The 22,997-nt window shown below is 40.6% G+C and overlaps 1 protein-coding gene across 1 annotated transcript; it reads left to right on the forward strand.

Annotated features, from left to right (window-relative positions):
• Positions 1 to 139: 139 nt before the first annotated feature.
• Positions 140 to 22,659, forward strand: si:ch211-269e2.1 (cohesin subunit SA-2). The gene is given in 40 exon segments (XM_051958646.1): positions 140 to 283; positions 571 to 674; positions 761 to 848; positions 1,212 to 1,370; positions 1,617 to 1,713; positions 1,815 to 1,891; positions 1,983 to 2,054; positions 4,009 to 4,213; positions 4,290 to 4,441; positions 5,357 to 5,380; positions 5,382 to 5,418; positions 5,421 to 5,430; positions 5,546 to 5,681; positions 6,335 to 6,429; positions 6,622 to 6,634; positions 7,787 to 7,869; positions 7,952 to 8,059; positions 8,135 to 8,160; positions 8,163 to 8,244; positions 8,341 to 8,461; positions 8,727 to 8,828; positions 8,916 to 9,025; positions 9,113 to 9,156; positions 9,159 to 9,181; positions 10,066 to 10,194; positions 10,196 to 10,273; positions 11,445 to 11,483; positions 11,485 to 11,522; positions 11,602 to 11,680; positions 11,760 to 11,840; positions 12,783 to 12,875; positions 12,961 to 13,084; positions 13,087 to 13,134; positions 16,960 to 17,096; positions 19,819 to 19,920; positions 20,006 to 20,157; positions 20,237 to 20,365; positions 20,444 to 20,634; positions 20,709 to 20,784; positions 21,096 to 22,659. Coding segments are annotated over 39 exon segments (3,546 nt in total). The 5' UTR covers positions 140 to 283; positions 571 to 624; the 3' UTR covers positions 21,232 to 22,659.
• The last annotated feature ends 338 nt before the right edge of the window (positions 22,660 to 22,997 follow it).

A 22,997-nucleotide genomic window follows, 5' to 3' on the forward strand; every position in this document is an offset into this window, starting at 1 on the left:
ATGCTCGCAGCGCTGAGGAACGCAGAAAACCAAACCGGACGGTGCCCGTCTGTCTCAGCCGCCAGGAGGAGGGACTTAACAGTGAGTGACGCTTCAGACCCACCAATAACATGACCGCATTTCGACTCAGTAGCCAATCAGGACGAGTTAGGCTGTCCGGCGACTTGACTGTGAGAGTTGGGGCAAAGAAGGAGGATATCCGTGGAAACATTTGAATTGCAGGAGTCTGAAGGGAAGCAGCACATTCATGAACATCACACAAAGATGAATCTGTGTCAAAAAGGTAAGCTTGAAAAGTTTAGAGCTGACCTCTGAGGTTTTTATATTCTGTAAACCAAGTGGATGACGTTACAGCTGGAAAATGTTGCTCATATGTTAGTTTTTAGCCAGATTTATGCTATTTAGTGTCAGGATAGCAGAGTGTTTGGTTCAACTCTCATTGGGGCCAAGCATCCAGAGTGCCGAAGTGTCCTTGAGCATCCCTGGACTTCCTGCATCATTATTCTTCTCAGCCCTTTAAGAAGATGAAGCTCTCGTAGTGATCAGGTGTGCATTGTTTTTGTTGCACAGGTTGTCTGATGCAGAAACACACATCTGAGCCTTGTGTGAACATCTGAGGAGGACATGATCCCAGAGTCCAATGCTACAGCTGCATCCAGGTCCTCAGAGCAGAAGTAAGAACCTGACAGTAAAAATATTACCGCACAGTGTTGTCATGAAACTTCATGTTCTGTTCGATCAAATGCTTTTGTCTTCCCAGCACCAACTCCCATGCAGAGGCAACCTCCTCTGGAGCTGTCAATCAGTCAGAGGATGACTCTGGGAATGAGAACAGACAAAAGAGTGTGGTAGGTGTAGAATCCTGTATATTTATGTAGAAAATACAAGCAGAGGTGCAGAAAAGCAGTCTGGACAGTCAAAGGATTCTTTTCTGAGGATATTTCTTTTATTTTTATTTATTTAACGTGGTGTCATCTATTTTAAAGTTTGAAAATGTGGAAAAAAATATTTTCTCAGTGAAACTTCTGCTGTCTACATTTTCAACATTTTTGGGAAATCTCTGAACATTTTTTGGTGTAAAAAAAGAAATGTTAAAAATCTTTCTTAAGAACATTCACAAAAAAAATCGACCAAAATCCAGTGAATTTCGCTGGGTCTGTAACATCTGTATTTTTTTTCTTCCTTGTGTCACACATTTTTAAATCCCACAGAGACGAAGAAAGAGAGCGCACAAAGGCTCAGAGAATGTCAAACGCAAAAGTGCCAAAGCCGGCTGCAGCAGGGCTAGCAGAGCTGGAGGCAGCAAACAGAAGCATGTGGAGGCCGTCACCCTGTTCGAGGTCATCACCATGGGCCGGAGCGCCATGCAGGTGAAACGCTCTGCCTCAGTGACGAATTTATTGTAATGTGAAAATTAAAGCTCTTCACAGACGAGTCTTCAATGTTTGTCCAACCCCTTTTTGTCAAAAAACACTGTTAAACATTAATAAAGTAGCACTTGATCTGCTTAGTTGCATGTAAATATTTGCAGCTCTTTAGTGTCTTTTGACTAAAGATGCTAGCTGGCATAAAGACAATCCTTCTCCATTCTGAACACACTCACTGACTTTGAGCAGGCGGTGATCGATGACTGGATTGAGGCGTACTTGGCGGACAGAGACTCCTCTCTCCTCGACCTCATCAGCTTCTTCATCCAGTGTTCTGGGTGCAAAGGCAAGCCAACGAGCAGACATGCACACCTGCAAACAGCTGCCAACACACCTGCACAATTTATAGTTTTTTTTTGTTTTTTTTTTACCTCCGTTTTCTTCCAGGTGTGGTCACAGCAGAGATGTGCCAGAGCAAAGAGGACAGCGATGTCATGAGTAAGATGGTGGAGGAGCTGGATGAGGTAGGAGGAAGTCATGTGACCTCTTTATGTCTACATGTGCACCATGTTTTGGCTCTCTGCAGAAACAGACTGGTTGGATGGTGTGTTTCAGGATTCTGGTCTGCAGTATAAGAAGTTTCTGGCCTTTCCGTGGATCCTCACAGTCACATGGCCCATGGACACGGTCAGTATCTGCTTAATGCACTTTCTCTACTACTTTATGGATCTAATGTGGGTCTGTTTAATTTTTATGCACCTTTTGGTCCTGACATTTTATTTATCAGTGATAAAGACAGCTCGCATTCTGTGTAAAACCATATTCTTCTTCATTTATTGCTATATAATATGATATATCTAATAAAATGAGTAGAATGGATGGTAGGTAATACATATTTGCATAGTTAAAGTGTCACAGCTACTATCAGATTTATTTCTCAGTCATCTGTGCAGGTTTTAAGTGCATGTTTTTGTCCAATGTAGGAAATTTTGACAGAAACTAAATGCAGGTTATGAGGTGAAAATGTGGCTTTTGTTTCCTCTCAGTGTTGCAGCATTTCCTTTTGCAGGGTTGGTTCAGTGAGCCTGAAACCAGTTCTGCGGGTACACTGATGTGTTTATCAGTCTCGGTTACTTTCACTTTCAAGTGCGACTCACAAGGTTGTAGGTAAAGTCACTGAGCAACTGCACAGCTGGAGAGTTAAGGGCTGGATTTTACTCGACAAGACGTGGCTCAAGCAATCACATCAAAAACAAGAAAAGCACTCAGTGAGTGCAGTTCTCCTCCAGGGCTGCTCTGTCCTTGTATCATTTCCCACAGCTGAAATCTTGACAAAATTCATGGCAGAAATCACGGCAACATAGAATGTGACCATTTAATATAGATGTACACAAAAAGCAAAATGACCATGCGCTGAACACAGGCGTGTGTTACGCATGTGTACATTATGTACGGATACCGAATCACGTGACCTAAATATGTCGCGGGCGGCGGGAACTGATGGGGCTCAGAAACACCCCACAATTTAATCAGTTGTTTCTTGAATCATTTCCAAGAGATAAGTCCTGATAAGTCCTCAGCGGTGGATTTGTAGAAGGATCGTAATCATGTGATTGACAGCAGGCAGCTGATGGAGCGTTCACTTGTTGTCATGGTTACAGTGACGCATGGCAATGATACAAAAATCTTTAACAAATCTGTAGATCCAGACTATAAGCCACACCGCTGCCAGAATCTAATCAGGTGGTCCTTGTGTCATTTCTGACCTTCTCTGGAAATTTTATCCAAATCCGTTGGTCTGTTTTTGAGTCATGTTGCTGACAGACAGACAGATGGACAAACATACGCCAATTGGTCCAGTTCCTTGGCGACGTAGTTAGTACCATAGTGCTACAAATAGAAAACAGAGAGCTGGAAAGAGAAGTAAAGTCCCTTCCTTCTCCCTGCACCATCCAGGATTCATTTGTTTGCATTCTGAAGGCGGCAGGAGTGTCACATTTTGGTACAACTCTGGACAACTCCATCAGGAATGATTGTAGACATGGAGACTCGTACAAAGGGAGCACAATGGTGGTCACAAGTCCACATCCGAGTCCTCATGCACTTAATGATTTGACAGTGGGACAACCCTAAAGAGGCATTTAGCAGAAATATGCCTGAAAGTCCATGAATTTGTGAACATTGGGGGCCCTTAAGGATCCCATCATGAAAGGAGAACTGTAACTGTAGAGTGTTGCACGTTCTCACAGGTGAAACTGCACTTTAGAAGAAGAATGTGCTTTATTGTCATTACACGGTGTACAACAAAATTGCTATCACATACTGATGGGGGAAGCCGCCATGCAAGGCAGCTAACCACGGCTCATCAGGAGCAGTTAGGGGTTCGGCATCTTGCTCAGGGACACCTCGACATGAGCTCTCCAGGCCGAGGCTCAAACCAGTGACCCTCCAGTTGCAAGACAGCCACTCTACCCACTGAGCCATGCCACCCTTTATCCACAGACATGCCACTATATTTAAAAGAAAAATATTCAGAACCAGTGTTTTCATCAGTTTACTGATTCTTCGTCTTACTCTACTTTAACTCAGTGTGATCCCTATTGGTGATTTGTGTCTTTTCCGTCCTCCCTCTCCACTCTAGGATAGTGCTGAGTATCCTCTCGTCCAGTCCGGACCATACGGTCGCTGGTTTCACTCTGAGTTCTGTGACTTTGTGTCGGTTCTGGTGTGTCAGTGTCAGCATAGCGTCATCTTCGACAGTTACCTGATGAACACCCTCATCTCACTGCTCACCGAGCTGTCAAACTCCTACGTACGAGCGTTCAGACACACCTGCACGCTGGCAGGTAAGAGACAAACAACACAGATATATAAATGTGTTGTGAATACACTCATCTGTCCTCCGGTTTTTTCTCTGTAAAGCTGTGAAGGTGCTGAGCGCTCTGGTGGGCGTCGCTCTCAGTCTGAGTGTCGGGATTGAAAACAGTCAGAAGCTGTACGAGGTGCAGAAGACAAAGACGGTGAGACAGAAAAGCTCACAGCAGCTGGAGAGAATTCAGAAGAAGATCATGGAGGTTAGAGCCACATCATCTCATCCATACTTTTAGAGCAGGGTGTCAACGCGTCTTAGTTCAGGTTCCACATTCGGCCTGATTTGATCTCAGTGAGCCAGACCAGTAAAATCGGCCCATAATAACCTATACATAACAACTCCAAATGTTTCCTTTGTTTTAGTGCAAAATGACAGTTCTGAAAATGTTCACATTAAGGAATTATCTTTTTACAAAACATCATGAACAACCTGAAGTTTCTTAAGAAAATAAGTCCAATTTCAACAACATTATGCCTCAGTTTATCATTTACACATTAAACATTCAGGTCACAGTTTATATTCAAAAGGCACAAAACATTTAGCCACAGTATCTGAACTGAATGATGTAGGATTTTACTTTATAATCAAAAACGACAAAATTTAGACAAAATAAAGACAAAATTACAAAATTAGACAAATGACAAAAAGAGGCAAAAAGTTGATGAAAAGTATACTAAGCGACAAAAATTTAACAAAACAAGACAAACAGTTACACAAATGACACAAAAAATGACAAAAAAAATGTAAACTAAATGACCAAAAAACAAACAACACAAGTGAGAGAAAAAAAAATCACAAACGTCAAAACATGAGACAAACAACAAAAGCCAGACGAAAACAAGACAAAATATGACAAAAATGAGACCCAAAATGGCAAAAGAACAATCTGGTATTTTACTTTATGATCAAAACAACTTGAAATTAAAGTTTATAGTTTTACTAATGTACAATCTGCAGTTAATGTCTTCTCTGGAAATTTTACACCTTAGAGGACCGGATTGGACCCTCTGGAGGGCCGCATGTTTGACACCCCTGATTTAGAGTGTATTGTTGGTGCTTTGTGCTCTTGAGCCTCATCGATACTGACTGTTCGGCTTCTTCCTGATGCTCCTTCTAGTTGCAGGAGAAGAAAGCAGAGGTGGGAGAGCATGATGGACATCATCTTCAAGGGAGTTTTTCTCAGAGATATCGGTTTGGGTTTTGACGTGTTCTTCCTAAGCTTAGCCTTAATCTGTTGTGTATTACAGTCGTGTTTTATTCCGTTTGGACTTAACTGTGTGTGTTGTGTGTTTGTGTGCTCGTGCAGCGACGTGCTTCCAGAGATCCGCTCCATCTGTATGGAGGAGCTGGGTTTGTGGATGAAGCTCTACAGTTCTGTGTTTCTCAACGATAGTTACCTCAAATACGTGGGCTGGATGATGCATTGATAAGGTGAGGATGTGATCACTTTAACCTTCCTGTTGTCTTCATTTACGGGCACCAAAATGACTGTTTCCTTGTCTGAAAAAAATCCCAAAAAAATCAGCAAAAAATCTGAAATGGGCTTGGCAAATGTCTGAGAATTTGCCAAACTTTCAGGAAGAAAATTCCAATTATTCCTTAAAAGTTACCCTTAAAAGTTTTATTTGAAAAAAAAAAAATCTCCAAATTTGACGGAAAGCTCTGTTAATATTTTTGATAAAAAATGAGTAAAAACTTCCCAAAAAAAAATCCTAAAACTATCTAAAATTACATAAATATCAGTCAAACTCTAATATTTCTGTAAGAAACATTCACAAAAATAATCAACCAAAATCCAGCGAAATTCGCTGGATTTGGTTGATTTTTTTGTCTGAATGTTCTTAAGAAATGTTTTTAATATTTCTTTCTCCATCAAAAAAATGTTCATAAGATTTCCCAGAAATGTGAAAACATGGACATCAGAAGTTTCACTGTGAAAATATGTATTTTTTCCACATTTTCAAACTTTAAAACGGGTCAATTTGACCCACAGACGACATGAGGGTTAAAAAACGTTGCTGTGCATTATAGTGAAACTTGATCTGAGCCATGAGGTCTTTTCTTCTCCCTTCTCGTGTTTTCTTCTTTCAGCTACCGGTATGTGCGTCTTAAGTGTGTTTTAGGTCTGCAGGGTCTGTATGGAGATCCTGTCCTGCTGCCCAAACTTGACCTGTTCACCAGCCGCTTCAGGTGATCACTTCTCCTTAAAGTCAAGTTTCTAACCGTGTTTATATTTCCATATCGTGTTATTACATGCTGCGAGGACACAAAATGAGCAAAGCAGGCGCCATAGTTGGCATTTCCACCTTAAAAAAACATGGATTTCCACATGCAGGGATTCATACGTCACAAACCTAAAGAAATAATCCTGCCTATTTGCAGATGTGGCTTTCAGGTTCATCATTTTCACAATCAGTTTCTGATTCGTCTTATGGACGGTGAGCTGATGTGCTGATCTGCAGTGTAGAGAAACATCTAAGCTATTTTAATGCAGTAAGGAATTGTTTTAAATGTGCAACTTTCATACACAGAGATTATTTTTTCAGAGTGACCGATTTGTTCATAGGCAGGAGGAAAACCTAACCTTTTTCTCACCTGTCATTTATCATACATATTCTTTGTTGGAAAACCGTTTTTAAAGAAGGTACAGCTCTGTGTTCTTTTCTTGATGTGTTGAAACCATTGTCCAAATTTCTCAGAAAGTCAAGAAAGAAATGAATACAGAGAATAAGTAAAACACATACACAAAAAAAGTAACTAAGATTAAATGAAATGTGGAGAGAAATAGAATAAAAGTGCTGTTCACAACGCTTACTCAAAGAATGGATGATATGAGAATCAGACTTAGAGAAATAAGGAGCGTTACCTGGTAAAGATACACTCAGCCAGTACCAGTGTTTGCACCTTTAGAAGAACATAGAGCACCATGGGTTCATTACCTCCGCCAGGAGGTTATGTAATCACCGGAGTTAGTTTGTCTGTCGTCTGTGTGTGTGGTGTGTGTTGTGTGTGTGTGTGTGTGTGTCTGTCGAGGACAATTGAGAGAGGCCGCCAGGCCTTCAACCTTCAAAAAATTCCTGGATCAGACGGTGATTCGGATCACCTCCAAAATATAATTGATTCTTTACTCTTGCTCTTCCGGACATCCTGTAAAAATTTGGTGAAAATCCGTCAATGACTTTTGAGTTATGCTGTTAACAGACAAACAGACAGACACACACACACACACACACACACACACAGACGGACAGACAGACAAACGGCATGGCGGAGGTATGCCCTCTCCGAGTGCTTTTCTAGTTTGGGGTGTTTCAGGTCACTCGACAAATTTCAAGTTCAATGTTCTGCTCTTGTTTCTGGCTCCAGTTTGGTCTTCTCAGAAAAATATCTGTTTAGCTGTTAGACTTTCTTCACATCTGACTGCTAATTTTGTCATTTGCTGCTGAAATGGGCAGTGAGACTGAACAATGCAGTAAATTAAAGTTAGGAGCGCTGCAGAGCTGTTTCAGAACTGCTCATGCATCGCTGTTTCCGTTTTTTGTCCCAGGAACGAATCATCTCCATGACTCTGGATAAGGACAACGAGGTGGCGGTGCAGACCATGAAACTACTGCTACTCATCTCAAGTGAGTTTGTTTGTTGTCTTCTGATCCTCTTTATTTTATTTCATTTCTCTGTTCTTCACATCAAACTCCTCCTCACTCCACCACAGAACATATGATGAGGTTCTCACTCCTGAAGACTACAAGCAGCTCCTCCAGCTCGTTTACTCCTCACAGCGCCCTCTAGCGGCCACTGCAGGAGAGCTGCTCTTCTCAAGGTACAACAACCTCCACCACTTTGAAAAACAAACCACAACAGCACTTATACTTTCATGTTTTTCCTTCTTCCTCAGGCTTCTCAGTACTGTAGCTCCTACATCAGAAACTCAGATGGATTAAATGAAGAGGAAGCACATCAACAACAAAGACTGAAAGCTCTGCTGCAGTTCTACAAGAGTCTGAGGTAAGGAAAAACACTTATTGTTTCTATTTAAGGCTGGTCATGTAGCTAATCATGGTGGATGGTTGCAGATAATGTGTCCGTCTGTGTGTGTTTTAGTTGCACAAGCATGTGGTGTAACCTGGTGGACAGTCTGTGGGATTGTGGTGGAGCTCTGCTTAAGGACTGGCCCACGCTCACGTCTACTCTGCTGCAGGACTCTTCCTCACACAGTACAGGTAAGAAGATGTGTGTGTTACTGTGGTGAAGCCTGCCTTTCAATTTTAGCTTCACCCTAAGTCAGCTGGGTTAGACTCCAGCCACCTGTGACCCCTATAGATAGCGGATCGGATGGATGATGATGGATGGTATGATGGATGGGTTTCTCCTCCATAGCATACCTCTGCTAGACATTACATGTTGTGCTTGACGTGAGCTGCATCTTCAGATAATCTCTGTGGGAGATAGATATATTGTGTTTAAAGGCATCCGTGTGTTTTTGCAGGTTTTCTCTGGCAGAACAGGCGGTGCTGGTGGAGATCCTGGTGGCGTCGGTGCGTCAGGCCTCAGAGGGACCGGCGCTGGCAGGAGGAGTGGAGCCAAGAAGGGTCAGTGGGATATTCATCTCCATTGGCGAGACACTTCTGGTCACAAAGGAGCTGCTAATAATCACTTTTGATGTCTTCACGTTCCAGGTGATGAACGCCAGAGAGAAGAAGATTCAGACCGACGACTGTTTAAAGCTCACTGAGCATCTCCTTATGGTGCTTCCTCAATTACTGTCCAAGGTATTATGTATGAGTCACTTTGATTCTCTATGCAAGATTTCTGTCTATTGTGTTATGACTTTATGTATTTTTCTGTGATATCTGTGCAGTTTCAAGTAGCTATGACACGTTGCCTCTCTGATTGAGATTCCTCAGTATTTCCTCCCAGAGTTCCTGAAGCTGAAAACACACAGGTCTCTATTTTACCCCATCTTCATCTTGAAAAATGATATAAAAATATGAAATAATGTGGCCTCATAGTTAATATGTTTGTCTCTATTACTGTTATGGTGTTAAACCAACGTATGAAAACCCTGAATCCTAATTTTCAGAGATGTTTAAATAGAAAATGATTACTGAGCCACTGTTGTTGATATTATAGCTTTAAATGAAGGAATAATTATAGATATGTTATAAAATAAAGGTAACAATAGTGATATTTATCATGAAATTACACCGACAGACAAAGAAAAGCATCACGATCTCCTTACTATTGAACTTATTTGATGTATATACTATGTTTTTCAATAGCCAATTATTGTGCTGTCTATAAAACTGTGATAACACCAAATGTGAGAAAACAACACTGAAAAAACAATTTAATGAATGAAACAGAGGAAAACTGCAAATGCTTCTTATGTTTGCGCCCTTCAGAGAAATTACTTAAATGATTAATCAAACACCAAAATCGTGCTGAATAACTTCCTGTTGATCAGCTGATTGAGTAATTAACTGCCTTTGTCAGCATTGTCAGAATAATGCAGATCCTGTTCATTTCCGTGGCCCAGTTGTCAGCGAGGAAATTAACCTCCTATCAGCTGAACAGAAGAAATGATCCAATCCTCTTTAACGAGAGGCAGCTGTCTCCTTCATCTGCTGTTATTCCCTTAGATTATAAATCATGTAGTCTCTAAAACAAGGTTAAATACCAATTATGTCTCGACGTTGTTTATTTTCAGTCCAAAAAGTAAAAAAAACTAAAGCAGATCTGTGTAGATTTTCTTTATTTGCTGATATTGTTGTTTGCTATTGGAGTCTGTAAGAAAGAAGTCGGTGTTGCTGCCGGTCGTTTCCTCAGGTGGTGTCCAGTCTGATGGCAGAGATGGAAGCTGCTCTTGGACTCCACTCGGGCCCTGCTGTTCTGGAGGCGGCGGCCCGCTCATACCTCAGTCTGTGTGGGGAGGAAACGTCCTGGTGCTCTGCTGCCCGAAGCGCCAAGAGACGCTCTGGTCCAGCGCTGGGTGGAAAAACTTGACGGCTCTGCTGGGAGACTCACTGAAGGTCAGGTCACTGTTTCACTGCAGACCAGATGTGTAGGAGTGTTTGAACATCTGGGTCAATATATATACTGTGGGACTTTTTGTATCATAGTTGGCATTTTTGCTGTTTTCAGGCCTAAAACCCAACACCACATGGCATTTTACAGAAATATTCTTCTAAATATTATATATACAACTGAGTAAATAGAAATTGAAATGCACTTCTAAAGATATTTTTAGTAACCTGTTGACTACTTTATATTAAATAAGTCAGAAAGCCTGGAGTCTTCCAGTCTTTTCTTCAGGAGGAAATGACATCATGTGGAGCAGGTCATGTGATCTGGAATTAACACACTTCCTTTAGAGGTGTTTTTGTAATGGGAAACTTAGTGGAAAGTGATTTCTGGGGCACAGATATAATTCGTTATTTTGTTTCTAAAATAATTCAAATGACCACAAAAACACTAAATGACTCAATGAGACACAAAATTATCTTAAAAAGAGACAAAAATTGCCACAAACAGACTGAAAACAGCCACGAAAGGGCGTAAAAATGACCCTAAAAAAGACCTAAATGCCCACAAAACAGTCTGAAATGACCAAAAAAGAAACAAATAATCACAAAGACACACAAAACAACCACAGAAAGACACAACATGATCACAAAAATTGCACAAAATTACAAAAAAAAATGCACGATATGATCACCAGAAAAACCCAAAATAACGAGAGACACACAAAAAAAAAAAAAAAGTAAAATGACCACAAAAACACAGAAATTAAAACAGACTGACCAAAAATGTCCACAAGCACGAACAACTTTAGCTCATTTAGCGCACCTTTAACCACTGTAGCAGCAACTTTAGTACAGTAGTAGTATGTGTTCTAATGCTACGTTGTGTTCGCTAATAGTGCTCAAAGGCTAACTGATGATTAGAAAAGCCTTGTGCATTGTTAGCACATGAACAAAAGTGGGAGATTTTATTGGAAAACATGAAATTGCCTGTAACTAAATGATAGTACAACAAGAATGAAAGTATTGCTCTATTAGATAGTCTATTCCAAGTAAAACGGTTGTTCTGGAAAATGAAAATACTGCAGATTCTGAATCAACGATATGACGAGAAATAACAGTAAAAATGTGAGGTTGTTATCTCTGGTTAGTTCCTTTTTTATTACTTCCTCCGTTTCTTCGTAGGGCGACTGTTTCTCTGCTGATGAGGACAAATTAAGAGACAATTCTAGCGACACTGAAGAAACTCAGGGCTTTCCACAAGTAAGAATTTATTCACACTGAAGTCAGAGATAACTGTACCAACTGATGTGTATTTACAGACATTGTGTTGTCATGGTAGCTGTCATGACCTCTCTCGGTGGAGTCTGTTTGACCTGCTGTCGCCCCTGCTGTCCGTGGAGAGAGGAGCTCCGTCTGAGGTACCGCCGCCGCCTCTAAAACCCCAAACGTAGCGCTGAAATCACACACCTCCTCAGCTTTGTGTCTGATCCTGTCTAGGTGCTGCTGGAGGTGCTGCAGTGTTTGTCCTACGTCATGCTCTGGTCTCTCAACACCAGCGGCGAAACTCTAACCTGCAGAGTGAGTTACAGTGAAGCTCTGGCTGTGAGCATTGTGGACGTTAACGGATGTGTGTGCATGCGTGCTCAGAAAGCAGAGCGTGTATTATTGTTTGTCCACTGAGAGTGGCAGGTTTAGTTTAGCTGCTTCTGTTTGCTTTATGAGGTGTGGATGACACGGCCTCAGTAAAATATCATGTTGACTCAAAAGAAAACTCTTCAAAGTGTCCTCTAAGTAAAGAAATGATAAATGTGATGAACGTAAGTGTGCTATTTGAACAAATATGAATGTAAAGTAGTTTTTAAAATGTACTTTTAAATGCAATGGAACGGCTGTTTTCACACAGCTTGAGATATTTTATGCCTCAGAAATTATATTATTTAATTTTTTATTATATTATATTTTATATTATATTGTATTTTGTTTCATTTTCCTTTTGTTTTACTACATTATCTATCAGTATTTGGTCTCAGCCTACAGTATTACAGTAGAAGAACAGTCCTAAAGTTACAGTGACCAATCAGCATAAAAAACAATTAAAGCTGCAAACATTACTCGATTAATTGATGAAATTTCTATAGAAAATAATTTAACAATTCATTTTGATTGTATAGTAATGTTTAAGCCCCAGTGGTGAAGAACATTATTGTTATTGTTTGTTCTTCTCAAATATTCTGTTTTTTCAAATGTTTTTTGGTTTTCTTCTGTAGCACAAGAGTTTGTTTAGTTTCTAGACTGTTTGTCAGCAGATAGATGCCGTTTATGCAGTTTATCAGCAAATTAGTGACATTCTATAAACCCCAAAAATGATTAAATGTTAAATTATTTGCAGCCAAAAAGATGAGAACAAAGAAATGAAAGATGTGTGGAAATTATCCCTCTTTTTGCAAATCCGTCTTGTTCATATTTGTCTGTGAAATGCTTCCCATTGTGTCCCTCTGTGTGTGATTTTGTGCGTTTCAGGAGAAGGCTGTGGCTCAGCGGCTGCGGCTTCGTCTCTTCTGTGAAAGAAGCCACCGCTGCCTGTCTCATGGTGACCTCAGCGTGAGGCAGCAGGTAGAACAGGAAGCTCCAGCCGATCCTTCTGGCTTCTTCTTCCTCTCCTTCTCCTTCCTAACATCCTCTCATTCTCCGCTTTCAGGCTTTTCTGGGCGCGTGTGACGTCCTGACGGCTCATTCCTACCAGCTCCACCTGTGGGATCCCACCTCCTTCGGCCCGCTGCTGTTCACCACCAGTCCCAAGCTGCAGAGGGCGCTGTTGACCTTCGTTGCGTCCACGTCTTCGTCGGTTCAGACTCTGACAACCAGAGCAGGGGTGAGGCCTCGGCATGTTTACACGACTTTCTTCTCTCACTTCCACCTTCATGCAGATCTTAATTTAGAAAACGCTGAAAACATAAACTTCCCTTTCATCTGATAGCGAGTCCTGAATGCTCACTTTGAAGGTTTTTAACGTCGCTGCGATGTTCAGAGATACACATCGACTGTTTGCATTCGTCTGTCGTCCCTGTGTTCACCTAAGATTTAAAGATGTCTGAACACGATTCCTAAAAGCAGTGTGGAAGTTATTGTGATTTGGGAAATTGAAGCATCACCGGACTTTTCAGTTCATGAATTAACTTCATTTATTTATGCAGGATTCAGGATTTTTCAGCGACAGATAAGAATCAGATTGAATTTTCCTCGCAGGTAATTGAACGTTTTTCTTCAAAAAAAAAACTACAGAAGACAATAAATCCAGATCTTTTTATATGTCGGACATTAAGTCTGGGCGTCAATCAACCGGCTCTCCAGAGGGTCCAATCCAACCCGCTGGACGACTTAAACTGCACATTGTACATGAGTAAAATTATACATTTAAAATAATTTCTAGACCATGACAAGTTGTTTTGATCAGAAACTAAAATGATTGATAGCTTTCTCATTGTTCTTTTGTTGTTTGTGTCTCATTTTTGCAATATTTGTCTTTTTTTTGTCTTTTTTTGTCACTTCTCTCATGTTTTTGTCCTTTTTTCCTCATTTTTGTTGATTTGTATTGTTTGTTTACTTTATTTGTCGTTTTGGAGCATTTTTATCATTTTTTTGTCTCTTTTTTTGTTTTGTTTCGTGTCGTTTGTCTCATGTTTTTGTCTTTTTCCCTCGCTTTTCTTGATTTGTTTTGTTTGTCTACTTTTGTTGTTGTTTTTGAACTTTTGTGTCATTTTTGTTTTGTTTATGTCGTTTGTAGCATTTTTTTGTAATTTTGTGTCTCACTTTTGTGATATTTGTCTTGCTTTAGTTGTTTTTGTCTTTTTTTATCATAAAGTAAAATCCTCTATGATTCAGTTCAGGTAGCTGTGACTAAATGTTGTGTTCTTTTGTAGACACTCAGTGATCTGGAAGTTGTAGTGTGGAAATGATAAACTGAGGCTGAATTTATTTTTCTTTAGAAATTTCAGGTTGTTCCTAATGTTTTGTAAAAAGACAATTCCTTAAATGTGAACAACATTTTCAGAACGATACTTTATGCACTAAAACAAGGAAAAGTGTGGCTCTTTGTAGGTTATTAAGCTGTGATTTACTGGTCTGGCCCAGTTCTTGCTTTATTTAGTGCATTTTATGTGTTTGTCTGATAGCAACAGAACAGAGGTGGCTGGAAATGAGGGGAGAGACGGGGCAGCGAGCAAACAAGTGGTGGAACAAGCATCATAATTTATACTCGGAAATAAAACTAACAAATCAGCAAAGCTTTCAAGCATTCTAAGTCTGACTTAAGCAGAGGAACAGAATCACCTCATGTGCTCATTATCACCTATAACTGATAGATTGTTTTAACCTATGTGATCAGATTTCTAATGGTCAAAGCATGGGCTGCACTTTAACTAGGCCTTGAATCTGAGGGGATCGTAATAAGATGAATGGGCGAGGAAACAAAGATCTGATACCCACATTTGTATTACTTTTTAAACTTTCCTCTAATCTTTGCTTTTTTCTGTGTGAAGCGGTTCATAATCTGACCTCTTTGGGCCTCGAACATTTAGTTAAATGAAACCATGTGAGGAGTTCAGAAGAAAACGTTTCTTTGGTGGAACTGCTCAACAACTTACAGAGTCCTGAAACATGACAGAGAGGCCCCGGGGTCGGCTGTTGGTAAAAGCTGCAAAAAGTGTGGGAACGGCTGTTTATTCTGACCACTAGACTGTGGATTGATCTGATAAGGTTATGGTTTAATTAATATAAAATCTGTTTCATAAACGTAACAGAAACTGTTAGACCAGGGGTGTCCAACATGCGGCCCACGGGTCAAATCCGGCCCTCCAGAGGGTCCAATCAGGCCCTCAAAGTGTAAAAATTACAGAGAAGACGTTAACTGCAGACTGTAAATTAGTAAAACTATAAATTTAAAATAATTTCTGGACTATGACAAGTTGTTTTGATCGGAAGGTAAAATACTAGATTGCTCATTGTTCTTTGTTGTTTTGCGTCTCATTTTTATTAAATTTTGTCTTGTTTTTGTTGTTTTTTTGTCTTTCTTTGTCAGATTTTTTGTCGTTTGTCTCATGTTTGTGTTGTTTTGTTTCTCGCTTTTTCTCCATTGTGTTTTTTGTCTTTTGTGTTTTGCTTTACTCATTGTTTTGTGAATCGTTTTTGTCGTGTTTTTTTGTCTCGCTTGTGTTTTTTTTTTTTTACAATCCCTTGTCTCGTGTTTGTCATTTGTCCATTATTTTGTCGCTTTGTAGCTTTTAGTCTAATTTTTTTCTCTTTTTTTGTTTTGTTTCGTGTCGTTTCTCTCATTTTTTTTGTCATTTTGCGTCTCATTTTGTAATATTTTCTCATTTTTGTTGTTTATTTTATCTTTTCTTGTCTGACTTCATGATGTTTTGTAAAAAAAAAATAGTTCTTTAAATGTGAACATTGTGCACTAAAACAAAGGAGACATTAGGAGTTGTGGTTATTTACAGGTCATGCTGTGATTTTACTGGTCCGGTCCACTCCAGATCAGATGAATGTGGAACCTGAACTAAGATGAATTTGACTCCCTTGTGTTAAATAAATGATGAGGAGAATGTTTTGCTGAAGTGTCAAGTAGAATAAAATGAAAAAAACTGTGCTTTCACTACTTTCCAGTCCAGAATCAGCGTTGTGGTGTTGCACGGTAGATGGCACTCTCTCTCTCTCTCTCTCTCTCTGTCGGTTCTCTGAACGAACCACTGATTCATTGTAGTAAAAACATGCGGATATTAAATGCATGGCCACACATTTGCCTTAATAAGTCGCTACAGAGCCGCCTGCTGACTGTAAATGGTTTCTGATTTCCAACCTGACCTGACAATTGACCCTCAATTACAAAGGAAGTGCCATTAACGTCCTCAGACTGGAACAGGGTTGACTAATTTGTATGAAAGGATGTTAGACTTTGTTATGCAAAGCGTTGCAGCTTGTAAATTGATGACGGCAGTACGCTCCTGTCTGCTCTGAAATGAAGAAAGCGAGATTGACATGTTGGAAGTACATGGGGGTGTTCTCTTTGTGAAGTCCTGCAGGTAAACTTATGAATTCATTCATAGCGCGACTAAAACATTTCATTATCTTCACTGTAGCTTCTGCTCTCAGAGACATATTGCATCCAAATATGGGAGAGTCCAGAGAAGTCAATAACTGTCCTGGTGGGAATCTCTTAAATGTTCAACCAATACAATACAGGATTATTGGTTTTTGAACATGTAATAAAAAGCTATTGTTTTATTGGATTTGCCTGGTAACGATTTTGTTCTATAGACAGTGTTTTCTATTAGCTGCTGGATCAGAGATCACTCGGAGGGCAAGGGCACCGAGTTAAATCATAAAATCAGGGCAATCTCTTTCCGTGAGAAAATTCCATCAACTCTGGCTCACCTCCGAGCCTCTTTTATTAGCCTCGTGAAAGATTGAAGCCACATGGTGTCACAACCATAACTCCACTCTTATGTTATCTTTGATTTCCACCTGCTAAAGCCATTGTCCTGAAACTAACTGAAACACTTTGCTGGCTCTGCTTTGTTCTTTTCTTTCTCTTATATGATTTCTCGTGATTAATCACTCGTCGTTCTTCGCCCCCTTTCCCCCGTCTCGACCGCTTCACGTCCAATCACATGCTTCGACTCCATCTGGGCTCCCTCAGTCAGTGAAGGCTCTGAAGTGGAGAGGCTGGAGGACCTTCACAGGAGGAGAAATCTGCTGGCGGCCTACTGCAAACTCATCGTGCACGGAGTGCTGGAGATGAGCATGGCGGCCGAGGTCTTCATGTACTACATGAAGGTAAAGGTTAGCTCCCCAGTGGAGTAGTTTGACATTTTGGGTAAATACACTAATTAGCTTTGCTGTAGAGTTCATTGAGAAGATCAATAGCGCTCTCATGTTTGAATGATAAGTATGAGAGTACAGCCAGCAGCCTGTTGGTTTAGCTTAGCATAAGAAAGACACTGAGTGTATAAGGGTCATTCCAGAACTGGAGGATATTTTACGTCAAATTTCAAATAATCCATGTACAGAATCCTAAAGCATGCAGTTGTTGTGTAAATGTTCTTTTCCCGAGACCAAATCTAAAAAACTAGGAGAAAAAAATGTTTGAAAATATTTTTAAAAATACCAAATAGGTCTGGAGTTCCTCCTAAAATGCCATTTTCCTCTTGTCCCACCCACTGATAAATAATAAAACAGTTAAAATCAAATTTAATCTCCTTTTTAGGTTTTTTTTTTTTTCATTGATTGTGGGAACATTTTTTAATCAACATAATAGTTTAAATAATAATTATACTCATGGAACGTGTCCCACAACATGTTAGCAGAACCTGTTGATGACGATTCTGTTGTTCTGTGTCTCAGTTTTGTCATTTTGTGTCTTCTTTTTGCTGTTTTGTTTCTTATTTTGTCGTTTTCAATCTCTTAGTAATTTTGTTTTTGCCTTTTGTGTTTTTTTTTTTTATCATTTTCTGTTTCATTCTTGCCGTTTTCCGTCTTGTTTTGTCATTTTTAGCGTCTGCTAAATGAAATTGCAAAATGTAAAATGCACCAAAAAAAAACAGGCTGTCTGTGCAGAAACTGACACACAACTAAATGTAAACCCACAACTTCATCACTATACTCAAGGTTTTGTATCAAATCAGTGGTGCAACATTTTAAACAGAAAGCTTGAGCAGTAAGCAGCCATGCTACTGGTTTCCTCCTGTTTCCAGTCTTTGTGCTATGCTAAGCTAATTGGCTACTGACTGGCCCCAGTTTGTACCTCTCATGTATTACGATTAGATTTCAATCAACCATCTGGAAGACAAAAAGTCTGCCTTCTTTCCCATATTTCATGTTTTGCTTCTGTTTCACAAAGACTGTGAGGACACACACCAATTAACCACAATAATAAACCACCTTGATATCCATTTAGATTCTTACTCGTCTCCACTTATCCGGTACTTACATTGCAGTCTTGAGATGCTGCTCAAGAAAGCAACACGACCATTAACACCCTGAGCCGTCCCTGACATGGCAGCTTCACACCGTCACACCATTCTTAGCTCGAGGCATGTGGGTGTTGGGTCAATAACGGGTCATTAGCCACGTGATGTGGGCGCTGTAGTGTTCATCTGAGATTCCCAATCAGTCAGTTAGATGAAGAACGTCAGGAAAATCCTTCAGTGGAGTCCTGATTTCTCCAAATTAACACTCAGAGTCGTCTCTTCAGCCAAAGCAAAGTCTGAGCAAGTGATTGGCGAAGGTGGAAAACAGCGTAGCTTTTATACAGACACAGGAGCATGAGCTGCACGTCTTGGTGTGTGTTCTCTCCAGTTCCCTGCTGGTTAGGCCTTGGTTGAGTTACACGCCACACAGTTATGTAGTATTACAATGAATAAGAACATGTAGTCATCAAATACAATAGTTTTCACAACAAAAAAGCTTCTAGGATGAGAGGCGAAGCAGCTTTAGGAAAGCAAAAAGAGAAGTCCAGCTGCTGAAGCCTCATGTTGCTTATGTTCACCTCATCCTGCCTGAACAGTGTGGTTGAGGATTGAACGCAGCACCTCGGGGATCTCCTGTGGTTTCTGTGGATCCTTTAGGTCCTGTTGGCTGAGGTGGAACCTCTGTGGATGGAGCTTGTTCCAACACATCCCATGAATATCCAATCAGATTGGAACCTTGGGAATTTGGAGGCCTGGATCAGCACCTTGGGGTCTTTGTACGGTTCCTTGAGCCATTGTTGAGTAGTTTAGGGTGGTGCTTGACCAAGAACATTCATAGGAATTAATTTCCTTTGAGTTTAACCCTCGTGTCGTCTTGCGGGTCAAATCAACCCGTTTTAAAGTTTGAAAATGTGGAAAAAAAAATATTTTCACAGTGAAACTTCTGATGTCCACATTTTCAACGTTTTTGGGAAATTTTTGAACATTTTTTGGTGAAAAAAAGAAACAATAAAAAAAAGTTTCTTAAGAGCATTCACCAAAAAATGAACTAAAATCCAGTGAAATTTGCTGGATTTTGGTAGATTTTTTTGTGAATGTTGTTAAAGAAAACATAAGAAGTTTTACTGACATATATGTAATCCCATTTTTAGGATTTTTTTTGATGATTTTTACTAATTCTTTGAAAATATTTGCAAGAATTTTTTTGCCAAATTTGGGGATTATTTTTTAAAAATAAAATTTTTACAGTATACTTTTCAGGAATTATTGGAATTTTCTTCCTAAAAGTTTTGCAAATTTTCAGAAATTTGGGGAATTTTCTTTTGCTGAATTTGGGGATTTTTTTTCAGACACGGAAATAATATTTTTTGGTGCCTGTATATGAAGACAACAGGAGGATTAATAAAGTGTCTGTCATTGTAATGAGGTAATCAATGACATGCACTCCACCTGTCAGTGGTGCTAATGTTGGGCTGATTGGTGTGTGTCATGTGACCATCAGGAAATAAATCTGGACTCTGAGTAGAAAGCATGTAAGTGTCCCTATAATGCTGCTGTTCCTGTATCATCTCCTCCCTCTTTGTCCTCAGTATTACAATGACTTTGGAGACATCATCAAGGAGACCATGTACAGGACCAGGCAGGTGGATAAGATAGAGAGCGCCCGCACACTGGTGCTCAGTCTGCAGCAGGTAGGTCGCTCTGTGTATCTGAAGAAATGGACTTTAGCCGCACTGGCAGGCAGACAGATAAAGTGTTTTTCTCTGCACTTCCCAGCTGTTCATGCGGCTTAAACGGGAACAAGAGAGCGGCGGCAGAGCTCACCCAGGAGTCCAGACCTTCACCAGCATCAAGGAGCTGGCCAGGAGATTCGCTCTCACCTTCGGGGACCTCGTCAAGTTCCGTGAGTGTGTCGTGATGATCCACAGGTCAGCAGGGATCCTTGTTTCTCACTTTTAGATGAGTCTTTGTGAGTTTTTGCGCCTCATGTTTTTATAACATGTCCAGGAACGGCATCGAGTTTGTGTTCCAGGAGTTCAGTCAGACTCCGGGCACGGCCACGCCGCCGTACCTCTCCTACCTGACCATCCTCAGCGAGTTCTCCAGCAAACTGCTCAAACCGGACAAGAAGACGGTGTAAGTGCTGCAGGCAACACGCAGGGTTACAAAAGAACCAGCAGGGATGTTTCTGAAAGTCTGTTCGTGTTTGTGCAGGTTCTCCTACCTGCAGAAGCACACCGCCGAGCACATTATCGACCTCAGGGAGGAGACCTGGCAGCCGCTTATTTACTACCGAGCATCCCTGTTGGCTGCAGCCGAAGGGGAGGATGCTGTGTCTTATGTAAGCTCAGACAGGAAGCCCTACCAGCCACACCGCTCTCCTTTCTCCAAACCAAAACTGGAAGGTACGACACCACACAACTCGTTCAAGATCTGAATTATGTCTGCATTGTCACCAAGTGCATCTTTGTTTTTTTAGGAAGCAGATCCCCGTGTCCATTCAGCCCCGTTGAGTCCAAAGTCAGTAAAGTTCCCAGACTGAGCGGCAGTCCAAGGTGAGGTTCTGGAGTGCTTATTTAGAGTCTCTTGCACAAAAATTACAAAAAAAAACTGAGAATCAAAATATCAGTTCAACTTTTAACCAGTTTTGTTAGTTAGGGTTTGATTTACTCAAGCATAAGACGTTTTATTAAATGATCAGAAATAACAGGAAAATGCAGATTTTTGTCAAATATAGTAGAATAAACTAACCCAGTTTACTGTATACAGCCGAGTTATGCTTATTATTGTGTGTACAGAATGGTTTCAAAGCAAATCTTCTTCCTCTCGCTCATTTTCATTATTGTAATCTCACCAAACTCCTCAGCCATCAGGACAAGGCAGCTGAAACGGATCCATTTTCCGTCCCTCTGGAGCCTCCTGCAAAAAGACTCGACACTGAGGGATCCGTCATTGGCACCAGCAACGAGCCGGGCGACGACACTGTGGAGGTGGAGCTGTAAATATGAAGCTGGAACTGGTGCTCCTGTGTAGAAACCTCACAGACTCTGAGATGCTTTCCTGTTTTTCTTGCACCTTGTGAGCAGTATCTCCTCTGTTTAATGTCCACACGTCCGGGCGTGCAATCTTTGTACAATTATGAACATGTTGAACATGCAGTATATTATGTTTTTCTGAGGGTGCAATCCTAAATGGTGGTGTTACACTCATGTGAAGACTAAAACCAACGATGAAATATTATATAAAAATTAAATATTTAAAGTCGGACACATCTCAGTCGCACAAACACCAATCTGAAAATAGTAACCAGTGTAATAAATGACCATATGTATTAATCCGCAGCTAAAAATAGTCCCCGACAAATGCACTTTTTTGTTCCTATTGTAGTAACGTTTTCTAAAAACTACAGTTCCCAGCTGCTGGAGTCTGTTTTTAGACAAAAAAAAATTATCCACATTTTGCCCTCGTTTAGTCTTTAGTAAACTGAAGAATTCCCAAACACCGGTCTTCAGCATCTTGTCTTGTGTTTATGCAACGAAGTGAAGCGTGACTTCAGAGTCGGCAGCCACCCGGCCATTCAGGTGGTGTTTACGAACACGAATGGAGGAGCCGAAATGAGCCGAAGAACACGGCGGGACGAGCTGAAAAGGCCCGAAGGCGCAGGGAAGAGACGAGCTCCGAATATTTTCGTCTGGGGGGAGGAGGGGATGATCGACATATGTGTATATGTTATAGACATATGTGTATATGTTTATGTGATCACACGACGAGATGAGCCGATGTGGGCCGAAGGCGGAGGGAAGACAGTAAGGCTGCATATTCTTTCCGCCCTGTGACGTCCGATGACGGGGGGGCGGGGGGCGAATATTTGGATACCAAAATGAATATCCGGATAGTGCCGTAGCGAACGAATATTCGGATATTCAGGATATCCGGGTCCAGCCCTAATATTTACGACATAAAAAAGCAAAACATTTCAGGACCTATTAATGTGCTTTGGGCTGAGTGACGATCACATTGTTGGTTTTAGTCTTTTCATGAATAAATATTTATTCCTATTTACTAATACCAGTCGTATTCTGGTGTTATTATTATCGTCAGACTGGTTTCATCTGAGGACCATTCATATCAGTATGTGTATAGATTTTTTTTAAACATGGAGCTTTACTGTAAATTGCACTTGAATTTTACGAGAAACACTAAATGATTTATCCTTTTAATGTTACTTTTGGATCCAAATTTTGTTTGGTGTTATAGAGGGTCAGCTGAGAACTGTGCTTTATTTTCCTACTCGCCACTTTATCACAACTTATGTATTTAATGTAAAACAATAAAAAAAGTCTGCAGCAGTTTTGAACATTGTTCTGGACTTGGAACGTTCACAGCCTGCCTCTCATATCAGGCTCAAACTGCTGCACCTGTGAGATTGAGCTCGGCTGTGTGCTGTTGTCAATCAGCTGGGCGGGGATATAAGGAGGGATCTTCCAGCTGCTCAGATGGCTGTGGGTAGGTGACCTGGAAGGTTCGACACCATGAGTCGGCCTTCTTATGGAAACCTAATTGTCTTTATGGCGTGTCAGTGCACAGAACCAGCACTTCCTTGCTTTTGTTTTGGGGAATGTTTTTCTTTTAAGGGGTTTTAGTTTTTGTTTAGTCTACCACCTCAGTAGATTTAGTGGGGATTGTGGTATTTAACCATGCACTATCCTCTTTTAGACCACAGAACCCTGTTTTCCGTTTGTTTGTGGAGTTTTTGTTGGTTTCACCC

This window comes from Acanthochromis polyacanthus, chromosome 14, assembly GCF_021347895.1.
Source record: "Acanthochromis polyacanthus isolate Apoly-LR-REF ecotype Palm Island chromosome 14, KAUST_Apoly_ChrSc, whole genome shotgun sequence".
Lineage (NCBI taxonomy): Eukaryota > Metazoa > Chordata > Actinopteri > Pomacentridae > Acanthochromis > Acanthochromis polyacanthus.